At 44.4% G+C, this 12,140-nt stretch overlaps 1 protein-coding gene across 5 annotated transcripts in view; it reads left to right on the top strand.

Annotated features, from left to right (window-relative positions):
- Nucleotides 1–12,140, top strand: part of LOC307196112 (uncharacterized protein) — a 380,928-nt gene that overhangs the window by 251,473 nt on the left and 117,315 nt on the right. For 4 of the 5 annotated variants that reach the window (XR_013831037.1, XM_079940846.1, XM_079940847.1 and 1 more), the window contains exon 3: nt 2,928–3,088. The exons of the other annotated variant lie outside the window; for it this stretch is intronic. Coding sequence is in view for 3 of the 4 variants with exons in the window: in XM_079940846.1 (XP_079796972.1) it covers nt 2,928–3,088 (161 nt within the window). In the remaining variant the exon portion in view is untranslated. The remainder of the gene's footprint in view (nt 1–2,927; nt 3,089–12,140) is intronic. 5 annotated transcript variants of the gene reach the window in all.

Raw genomic sequence — 12,140 nt, 5'->3', positions numbered from 1 at the left:
CTCCCTGCTTAATTTCTCTCCTCTCTCTCCTCTAAAACCTGCAGGCTAAAATTGGTCCCAAGCGAGAAAAAAGGAGAAGCAAGAGGACTCCTTGAAATGTTTCATTCCCACCCCCTACCTCTCCTGCATCTGAGACTGTCCCCAAGGAGATTTTAGCCTGGTCACCTCCCTCCCATCTTCCCCTTCCTCTCCAGATTTGTGCAGATGACAGCAACATGTTAGATCCCAGAATGGTAGATTTTTTCTTTTTTTTTCATAGCACAAGGTTCTCTTTATTGTGATGCTCAGTGGAAAACATCTGTAAACCAGCTCACTGTAGTGTTGACAGCTGCAACCATGCTAAGGCACGTTCATTATATAAAAAACGGGCGTGGTGGGAGTTCTGTTCACTCCTTTGTGACAGCAACTGGGACCTGAATTCAGAGCTTTTTAGGCATATGTAGCTTTTATATATCTTCATGATTTCTTGAGAGTTTGTTTCCTTAAGAATAAACCTTCTTTGCCATAAGTAAGTCTAAATGCAGCATATACAAAACAGTTAGGAATACAGGGAAATTCAGGCACCAGTGTAGACCAGTGTAGGACAAGCTACTCTCTTCTAGACATGGTTACAAAGGAAAGGCAGTGATAAAGACTTGGAATTTTACCATTTATTACAGTTAGAGGGAGAAAAGACAACTTTTTTTTTCTTTTAAAAATATCTGTGCAGATGGCAGTCTTGAATTACACTGATCTGTCAACAGTGCGGATCAGCAACCCTCGGGCCCCAGTCCTGGAGTAGGTTCGAGATCACCTGGCCCTTTCCACTGCTCTGGCTGTCAGACTCGAGACAAGTCCCGTAACCATTAAATATATTTGGTCCCCGAGGGTGTTGGGGGAGGTGTTGGCCTTTCCAGCTTGGCCCCTGGGCCCTGTCTTCTCAGTCCAACAGGTTGAGAAGACGGTCCCGTTGCGGCAGGGGCGGGCTGCCCTCGGCAAAGGACGGAAAGGGGTCATCACTGCACTTGAGACATTTCAGAATCAGGAAGGTGATAGTGGCGCCGCCCGGCAGGGAGGAAGGGACGCTGCGGAGGCTGGGAAGGGGAGGTGGAGTCGTCGTTGTCGTCCGGCTCGGGCAGCAGGAGAAGAGGGGTTTATTCGGCAGCTTTGGCCTCAGCCCCATCGGCTCTGCCGTGCGCCTCCTCGTCCGAGCGGTCGCCGGCCCCTTTCCGGGCCATTCGGCGGGGCACGACAAAGGGCAGGTCCCCACGCCTGAGCTCGTTCTTGAGCGAGCTGACCTCGCGGTTCATGGCGTCCAAGGTCTCCGTGGCATCCTCCAGCTCGCGCTGCAGTTTCCGGCGCGAGGCATTAGCCCGCTGGGCCTCCTCCAGCTGCCGCTTGAGCCGCTTCAGGCGGGGGGGGGGGGGGGGGGGGGGGGGGGCGGGGGGGCAAGCAGGCCGCCTGGCGCTCCTTGGTCTCGTTGTCCAGCTGCTGCTCCAGCTGTGCGATCTTGGCCTCGAGGGCGGCGATGGAGGCCTTGGACTTGCCAGTGCCCTCCATGTCCTGCAGCTTGACCTTGAGCTCCGTGTTCTGGCGCTGCAGCCGCCGCCGCGCGTTCTCGTTCAGACGGGGGCTGATCTGGTCGCTGTGCAGGTTCGCCTTCTTCAGCCTGTCGCTCACCAGCTCCGCGCTGCTCTGCTCCTCCGCCAGCTGCGCGATGCAGGCCTCCGGGCGCCGCTTCCTCTCCAACGCCAGGGCACCTTCGCCGCTGCTGTTGGCCCCCTGGTCAGCTAGCTGGCCCCGCTCCTGCTGGGCCTGGCGCTTGGCACGCTCGGCAGCTGCCAGCTTCCCCTGCAGCTGGATCATCTCGGTCTCCATGCTCTGCCGTTTCTTCTCATTCTCCTTGGCCTGCGCCAGGATCTCCTCGCGGGAGGCGCCAGTGTCCTCCAGCTCCCGCAGGCTAGTCCTTCATCTGGGCCTGCAGCTTCGTCCCGGTCCGTTGGATGGCTTTGTCCCGGTTCTTGTTGGCCGAGTCGATATGGGCCTCCAGGTCCTTCAGGTGCATCTCCAGCTTCTTCCGAGCGGCCACGGCCATAGAGCGCTGCTTCCTCTCATCGTCCAGCTAGGCTTCCATCTCCCGCACCTGTCTGACCAGCTCCTCGCTCTTCTCGTCGCGGCCCTGCAGGTCCCGCTCCAACTGGGCCTTCATGGCCTACAGGTTCACCTCCAGCCGCAGTTTGGCATCCTCGGCGGCCTGCAGCTCGTCCCCCAGCTCCTTGAGCTGGGTCTTCATCTCCTCCCCCTGCCGCTCCAGGGCCTGCCTGGACTTCTCCAGCTCTTGGACGCTCTTGCCGACGTCGTCCTGGGAGCTCATGAGGTCCTCCATCTCCGTGCAGATCCGCTTGAGCCTCTCCGGCTCCGCCTTCTGCCCCATGGCCTCCTCCAGAGCCCGGGCCAGAGATGGCGCCTTGGTCTCCTTCTCCCGGGCCTCCACCTCCGCCCGCTCGCGCTCCTCCGCGTCCTTGTCGGAGATTGTCTTCTCCTCGGCCAGGAGCTGGTCGAACTTCTTCTGCTTCTTCTCCAGGTTGGAGACGCTCTGCCACTGGTGGTCCAGGTCCACAAGCAGGTCGTCCAGCTCCTGCTGCAGCCGCGTCTTGGTCTTCTCCAGCTGGCCGTAGGCGGCCACCTTCTCCGCATAGCGCTGCCTCAGCCCCTCCAGGTACTTCTGGAGCTTCCTCTTGGCCTCCTGGGCTGTCTCCAGGCACCCACGCCGTCCTCCATCTTCTTCCTCGTGTCGGTGACCTGGACGTGCAGGGTGGCGATCTGCCTCTCGAGGTTCCGCTTGGCCTCTTTCTCCTCCACCAGCTGCTCTTTTAAGGAGTTTTCTCATCCTCCACCTGCTTCAGCTTGGGGCTCAGACTCAGCTTCTGCCGGTTCTCCTCCTGCAGGAGCTCCTGCGTGTCATGCAGCTGTGACTCGAGCGGAGAAGTCCTTGGTGAGCTTGCTGGACTTGCTGTCTGACTGCGTGAGAAGACCCGTCACATTGTCCAGCTCGACCTGCAGCTTGGAGACCTCGTCGGCTAGCTCCGTGAGCACGCGCTCTCTCTCGGTGAGCTTGACCTGCAGCTCCTGCAGCTGGGGGGATGGTAGATTTTATCCCATAAAACTAATGTCAGGAGGATCTCCAACTGTCAGTAAATATGTTATCAAAAGGCTGTGAAGGGCTGGAAATTTATTTTAAATAGTACTGGTATTCCTGTCCTTTATAGAACAGTTGCCTCCTAGACCTCTAAACTGAAGGAATTCTTGAATGAAAACATCTTCATTCTGGGAACAGCATACGGTTATGGTTGCAAAACTTAGGAGTCCCGTTTCATCATTATAATTTGATGATCTCATTCTTAAACTGCTAAACATTCTTAAACAGCAGGGTGTTGTAGTGGAAGTTGCATTGGGGTTTTACATCAAAGAACCCCAGGTTGAAATCTGGACTCTGTCACTTAATACTAGTATAACCTTGGGCAAATTACATGCCCCTTCTGAATCTCAGTTTACACGTTTCTACAATGGGGAGAATAATTCCTATATTTTTAAGAGTGGTGATTAAATGACAGGTTGCACATACTGTGCTCAACATTTTAGAGACATTCAATCTTTTCTGGCACTATGGGCGTCTTTAGGGAAGTCACCTTGTATCTGATCTTGTATTAAGAAATAAGTGATATTCCATTGTATATATGTGTCACATCTTCTTTACCCATTCATCTGTTGATGGGCATTTAGGTTGGTTCCATGTCCTGGCTATTGTAAATAGTGCTGCAGTGAACATTGTGGTACATGTCTCTTTTTGAATTATGGTTTTCTCAGGGTATATGCCCAGTAGTGGGATTGTAGACATAGAGAATGGACTTGAGGACACGAGGTGGGAAGGGGAAGCTGGGGTGAAGTGAGAGTAGCATCGACATATATACACTACTGAATGTAAAATAGTTAGCTAATGGGAAGCAGCAGCATAGCACAGGGAGATCAGCTCGGTGCTTTGCGATGACCTAGAGACGTGGGGTAGGGAGGGTGGGAGGGAGGCTCAAGAGGGAGGGGATATGGGGATGTATGTATGCATATGGCTGATTCTCTTTATTGTACAACAGAAACTAACACAGTATAAGCAATTATACTCCAATAAATATATATTAAAAAAATAAGTGAATGAATGGATGAGTGAATGAATACATCTATCTAGTCAGTGTTCAAAATTTTTCTAAACTCAAAAAATAGCACTTGATATGCTAACAGCACCAAATGAGAAAAACTTTATCCACTAAATGAAACAGCTTTGACGTTAAGTCCCAGACAATCACAAAATCTGCAAACAACCATTGCCTTGTCAAAGCCACAAAGCCATTTGCTAAATAACACCTGTTTTTGCACACACTAGAGCAGAACTCCCCAGGGAAACAAGAAATGCACACTTTGGGTATTGTATTTTACACTGTCCTCTTTGTTGCCCTAGTATAAGGATAAAGATATTCAGAGAGATTAACATAAAAGTCTGGAAAAAGTGTACTCCACCTCATCACCACCCCCTGTAAAAAAAAAAAAAAGACCTAGAGGGCTTCCCTGGTAGCGCAGTGGTTGAGAGTCCGCCTGCTGATGCAGGGGACACGGGTTCGTGCCCTGGTCCGGGAAGATCCCACATGCCGCGGAGCAGCTGGGCCCGTGAGCCATGGCTGCTGAGCCTGCACGTCCGGAGCCTGTGCTCCGCAGCGGGAGAGGCCACAACAGTGAGAGGCCCGCGTACCGCAACAACAACAACAACAACAAAGACCTAGAATATCAATTCAGAAATTTTCAGGTAATTAAAGTGGATTAAAACAAAATAAAACATCCTTAGCCAAATGTTCTGATCATTAGGAATTGCTTTCTTAACACTAGTTGAAATGTAGAAGTCAGATTGAAGAAGATGAGAAAGCTGCCAGAATTTCTCACCCTTGTATTTTTATTTCTTATGTTATTATTGTTATTATTATTATTATTATTATTTTGCGGTACGCGGGCCTCTTACTGTTGTGGCCTCTCCCGTTGCGGAGCAACAGGCTCCGGATGCGCAGGCTCAGCGGCCATGGTTCACGGGCCCAGCCGCTCTGCGGCATGTGGATCTTCCCGGACCGGGGCACGAACCCGGGTGCCCTGAATCAGCAGGCGGACTCTCAACCACTGTGCCACCCGGGAAGCCCCTGTTATGTTATTATTTGAGTGCGGAATACTTTTAAACATATCTTGAATGGTAATATCTTCCAACCGTTACGATTTGTTCCTTTAACTAAGTGTTTTGAGGATATTTTTCACATTCTGACCTGTGATTTCATTGTACTCAGGGCCAGCTGCTTTCCCGTAGACTGAATCTCTGACGTTTATAATGGAATTGAACAGTGTAATAGGATTCACTTAACAAAAATGCTGCTGTGACATGAACTTTATGGGACCTTCCATTGAATAAGGGAGGCCTGTTTTAACATTGTCTGGTTGCTATTTCATGGCAGAAATGGAAGCAAAAAACGCAATAGCTGGGTCTCTGCATAAATGAAGCCACACCATTTTTCTTTTTCTTCTCTTTTTTAAAATAATTTATTTTTTTAATAGAAGTATAGTTGATTTACCATGTTGTGTTAATTTCAAGTGTACAGCAAAGTGATTCAGATGTATATATAAACATAAATATATACATATATGTTCTTTTTCAGATTCTTTTCCCATATAGGTTATTACAGAATACCAAGTAGCGTTCCCTGTGCTCTACAGTAGGCCCTTGTTGATTATTTATTTTATATATAGTGGTGTGTATCTGTTAATTCCATATTCCTAATTTATCCCTGCCCCTACCACCTTTCCCCTTTGGTAGCCATAAGTTTGTTTTCTATGTCTATGAGTCTGTTTCTGTTTTGTAAATAAGTTCATTTGTACCTTTTTTTAGATTCACATATAAGTGATATCATATGATATTTGTCTTTGCTCTATCTGACTTACTTCACTTAGTATGATCATCTCTAGGTCCATCCACTACACCATTTTTCTACAGTGGAGACACAGTCATAAAATGATGGCAAAATTAAAACAACATTTCACCTTTTACTCTTTGGTAAGATTCTCCGTATCCGTATAGAAGAGAATATTTTAATATTCTGCCAAAAAACATAAGTGGTCTGGTAGCATCCTCATTAAAGCCTCACAAAGTCTTCCAGAGTTCTCGAATCTCTGGAGCTCTGCTACTGCTTCCAAGTAGCTAATGTGATGTTATTTTACAACACTCTGCCAGAGCTGCTTTCTCTCCAACAAGAATCTTACTAGCTTTACCGTTTGGCAGCCTGTAGCATGTTTAGAAAAAAATCCATAAACCAGATGGCGGAAATACAGAGTAATCTGTTTGGGAAACCCAGGTTATAAATATGTGCATGTTGGGAAAAGGGCAAAAAGTTGAGGTAAAGCAGCTGATGCAGCTTTCAGGCTGGGCTCCAATCATGACATTTTTAGACGGGTGCCCTGAGAGCGTCTACATGTTTATTTTCTATTGTATTTTTCCCCTCATGCTCAGGAAGAACCCACAGGAGTTCACTCATTTTCCCACACTGGAAACCAAATTGAATCCTGACTTGGGAGTTTTCATCGAGGTTTCATCTGCAAAAAGTATATTCTTCTGTTGGTGGTGAGAGAGGGTGGGGATGAGGTGTTAGGACTGGGGTGCATTATCGTGTGACCCAACTTCCTCCTTCCTTGACCCTTCTCCATATGTGTGAGGATTTCTCCTCACCCTAATATCAACTTCCAAGTGAAGTAAGGCTGAAGTGAAAATCAACCTGAAAAGAACAGAGATGGTTTACAACCACAGTTTGTGTACGTATTGGCGGGGGGTGAGTGGGTAGGTGAAAGATGCAGTTAAAAGAAGAAGGGCACGACTTTGCGTGTGTGTGTGTGTGTGTGTGTGTGTGTGTGTGTGTGTGTAGGGGGAGTGACTTGTGTTATTAGATGATTGCATTCATATGAATAGCAAGACCTTTTCATTGCCTCAGGGGCTGATCACAGCCTTCTCTCTTTCTACGGCCTTCAAGAGTCACAGCCTTGCCACTATCGATTAGCTCAGGCCATCAAAGAGTTGCTCCCTAATCTTCCTGCTGTGCTGGGTGGTGTACTTTTTAGGCACTGTGGATGGACAGTTAAACTGATGTAGCCTGCCTTCTCGAGACTTATGCCCCTCCATAGCACCAACATTGCAGTCAGCTACGCAGACACAAGGCAGCTGCATTCCTTACATCCTTGCCCTTGCCACCTTAAGGAAATTGAACACTCTAGGCCATGTTAGCAGTAGTTGCAGGCATACAGCCCACTGGGGAAACAATGAAGAGCTCAGCTATATTAATTCTTCTGTTTGGCTGCAAGCACCCCTGAGATCTCACTTGAGTCTTCCCGGGGACTCTGTGGGCCTCCCTTAGTTGCCGCCCCTCATTGTTCCTAGCCTCTGCCACTGCCTGACATTGCTGGCTATGGGTACATCCCTATTTTTCTCATGACTTCAGCAACACTGGTATAATCTCACTGGACGTTCTCCTATAGCTGCTGCATGGAGGCAAGAGAAAAACCCTCTTCCCACTGGTGTTTCATCTTTACTGTTGAAGTGCAAACAGGGAAGCTGTGTGCTTTCAGCCTCTTTAGTACTCTTAGAGGCAAGTACCTTTTATTGTTTCCTTCTTTCAGCTTTCTGTGTCCTTTCCCTTCTTCTTGGGGTTAATCACTAATGCCAGATGGTGCGATTGGGACAAAATTCAAGCAGCAAGGCCAGGGCTATGGCTGTGGCCAATATCAACTCTCCTATTGAACCTCCCACCACAATCCAATGGCCTCCACCTTCCCAATGACAGGGTGTCCAGAGAGTTATCATATGATTCTCTGGGATCTTCTCTGGAGATGAGCCACAAACTCCAAGAGCCTGCCGAAATAATCCTCCACACTCTGATATGCCCAATTTCAAATGATTTTATAGCTTAAGCTGTTACTCTTGCATCCATTCCATGTAAATATTCCTTATCATGGTTCCATATTCTTACTCAGAGCTCACCATGATGGAGAGATGGTCAGCCTTACATAAATTTACAAGTTAATTACTTATATCAGTAAATCATAAATATTTACTTACAGTAACTAAAAAAAAATTAGGTATTACAATTTTAGAGTGTTTACAGAGACCAACTCTCTTGAATATCAAGAAAAGAAAACTCAACCAGCAATCTTCAGTTCTCATGAGATTCTCTAGAACTCTTTTAACAGCTTAAACAGGTACTCAAAACCCACAGCCATTTGGCTCTGGAATATTCTGCCTTTTGAATTATCTCAGCAAAATAAGCCTTGGTATGGATGGAATTGTGCCCACCCCCACCCCACCCCATCCAATTTATATATTGAAGCCCTAACCCCCAGTGTAATATTTGGAGATAGGATTTTTAGGAGGTAAGTAAATTAGATGAGGTCATAAGGGTGGAGCCCTGATCTAATGGGATTAGTGTCCTTCTATGAAGAGACACCAAAGAGCTCTTCCCCCCACCCCCACTCTTCCTTTCATGTGCCACGGAGGAAAAGCCACGTGAGGACACAGCTAGAAGTCAGCTGTCTTTAAGCCAGGAAGAGAGTTCTCATCAGAAACCAACTTGGCTGGACCTTGATCACGACTTCTAGCCCCCAGAACAGTGAGAAAATAAATTTCTGATATTAAGCCATCCAGTCTATGGTATTTTGTTATGGCAGCCCAAGCAAAAGAATATAAGCCTATCAAAATGTATCTGGTATCTAGTTCAGCCAAGCCAGTTTCTTGCATTAGAGGAGCAGAACCAAAAAATCACGTTCCAGTCTGCTTTTATGAAGAGCAGAGGAGAGATGGCCTGAGGGCTCAAGAGAGGTAGCATAGGTGAAGTGGGATATAGAAGACACTTAATGGAATGCTGTACTCAGAGGCAACATACAAAAGCAGAGAAAGCCAGATAGACTGGACTAGAAAAAAAAGTTAATTTATCAAACTCATGAATGTTAATTTTAGAGCCAAATGCAAGTGTTTTTTTTTTTTTTTGGTCTGAGAACTGTTTCTTCTTGTTTACAAAATGCACGTCTGGCCCTATCTTGTGGTTCATTTCTAGCTATGGACTTTGGATCTGCAGGAGGACTTTCCAGCCAGAATTTTTCCACTTTCCTTGCAACTATTTCCATCCTGGTTTGAAAGAAGACAGAAGATTTTCAGGCTTCTATGTTTATAAGAACAGAAGCATCCCTTTCATAAGGAATTGGATTCTTTATTTTCTGCATTGTATCTTCTTCCCTGGCTCCTTTACCGTTATGTTTCATGCGTGGGTTTTTCAGCCTTTCTGCTGTATTCTCCTCTGTTTTAGCTCTAAGGATTTTCTTATATACTGCTACTACACTATTTTAGTCATATGAATTTATCTTTCTGTGTGTAGATAAATCACAAATCTATATTTTCATCTCTATCTTTTTCATAAGTTCAAGATCCGTAAATCCAAGTGCCTTCTAGATATTTCTAATAGAATATTACACATCAGTCATCTCATACATCCCATATCCAAAATGGAATTCACTGTATTTCCCCCCAAACCATTCTCCCTCATGTATTCAAGACTCTGTTTAATGCATCATCTATCCCCATTTCTCAACTAGATAGACACCTGAAAGACACGTTCAGCTTGTCTCTCTCCTTGGCTCCCTCAGCCTTAAACCCTACAATCTAGTCACTTAACGAATCCCTTTGTTCCCCCCTCAGATATGCGCCTCAGTACTTGACAGTCCATGCTCTCCCACTGTCACTGCTGCAGCCTTAGTGCAGATTTTCTTAGTTTATTGCCTGTATTTTCCCACAGTCTCCTGGTTCGTCTCCCAGCCCCAATGCAACTAGAGCTAGTGTTTCGCTGCTTCAGACTTACATCTCAAGTCCCCACAGGCTTCTATCCTGAGCCCTCGCCTAAGATTATTTTATCAAAGTTGTCAATTATGCCTCATATATAAAATCTAATGGATTCTTTCCCATCCTCATTATCTTGACCCCTCTTTAGCATATGATGCTGTCAACTACCCTTTTCATTAAAGTCTCTACTCCCAGGTCTTAGACTCTTATTTCCCTGGTTCATTCCCTACCTTCTTATTATTTCTGCCCATCTCCATTGTTGACACTTCATGGTGACTTCAACATTATCTAGATGTAGTGAGTCTGTTTCTTTATTTTGTTTTTTAATCTCTAGTGATGCTTTTCCCTTAGAGACTAGTTTGCCTGACATGAATATTATTACTAGCTACATAGTATCCCAAAACACGTAGCATCCTGCTTTGAAAAGAGTTTTGTTTTCCTCAAAGTTTTACCATTATGAAAGAACCTTGTGATGAGCTTCTTTATACATACATCTTTGTAAGTTTCTTTGGTTGATTTCTGGTATAAATTCCTAGAAGAAAAATTTGTGGTTCAAAAGATGTATTTTAAAAACATTTTGCGATACGTAGTCACTGGAGAATATTCCCAGTAGAAAAAAATTGAACCAACTAACACTTTCATCAGCGGTTTAGGAGAATGACATTTTTCCCATTCCCTCACCATTAGCAGAACGTTTTATCTCTGCTATTGTGACAAGCAAAAGCAAACGAGGGGTGTTTTGTTATTTTATATATCTCATATTCTGTCTTCTCTAACCATATTCTTTGCTCATTTTCAAAAATATTAGTTCTTTTTGATATGTAAGAAACCTATGTAATAGTGATATTAACCCTTTTCCAATACATTTCAGATATTTTAGAAATTTGTTATTTGTCTTTTAATTTTGTTAATAGTGTTCTTATGTACAGTTGTCCATTTTTATATTTCTCAGTAACAAAATATAGTAGCCTCTTTATTTGCAGTTTATCTCTTTGTTTTACCTTAGAATGATCTTTCCTCCTCCAAAATTATATAAATGTTCATTTATATTTTTTCTAGATCCTTTATAAGTACTTTATAGATCTTTTCAATAGCACTTGTAATGAATGTCATCGCTCTATTTGGAATGTCAGTTGGTAAATTCTTTGAATACAATTTCTTTTTCAAGTAAGAAACTAGGAAATGTTGAATTTTATATATATATATATATATATATATATATATTCTTTTCTCACTGATGTGCAGTGCTACATTTATTGTAAATTGAATTGTGATTCTTCACTTGCTTCTAGACTATTTTATCTCTTTCACCTGTTTCTTTTTAGACTGTTTCATTGGTTGCCTACTTATTCTGTGATTAGGGCCATGCTCTTTTAAATATCATTGCTTTATCATATGCTTTATTATCTAACAGTTCAAGTGTATATCATTTTTTTTTGTTACAATGTTTATTGGATATTTTTGCCCAGTTATTTATTCAGAGAAACTTAAAAAATTTTTGTCAAGACTTTCTCCCCAAATATCCTTTTGGGAGTTTAATTAGACATATCAATTTTACAAATTAACTCAGGAATTAAGACTCTCCAATATGGTATGGCTTTAATTCTAGTTAATGGAAAAGTATAAGTGATAGCTAGTTGATGCCCTATTTATGAGAAGTAGGTAAATAGCACAGACGTTTCTGTAAGGATGATTCCCTTGTTTCTGTCCTGCACCTCAAAGGAATAAGACATGGAAAGGGGGTTTTCTTCCAGGGACTTTCCTGCCTTTTACCCCATGTAGAACATTTCACAGCTTGTCTCATTACAGCATTTGTAAAAACACAGTCTGAAAGCAGTGGTGCATAAATGAATTATTTAAGTTTTGCAGCAAATCGCCCTCATCTTGCTTGCTGCCTCTTAATGCACTTTAAGTGAGCCCAGGGAGGCGAATCATAGAAGGCACGGGGTGGAATGTAAACCAAGTTTTATTAGCCACAGAAAGCCACACTATAACATTTATTAAGTATTAGAGACAGTGTGTTTAAGTAAGTTTGATTTGCTGAATAATCACCGACATTGCAGCCATCTTCCCCGGATAGGAGCACTCCCTTGTCAAAAATATTTATTTTCTTGTCACTTCTGTGAATATAATGGGCTCTTGGGGTTTTGTGAGAGTTTCTTAGCAAATCGTGATTTTCAGCAAATTACCATGTGTCTCCCACTGA

Source organism: Stenella coeruleoalba (assembly GCF_951394435.1).
Source record: "Stenella coeruleoalba genome assembly, chromosome: 13".
NCBI lineage: Eukaryota > Metazoa > Chordata > Mammalia > Artiodactyla > Delphinidae > Stenella > Stenella coeruleoalba.
This window is presented reverse-complemented; position numbering and strand designations above follow the sequence as displayed.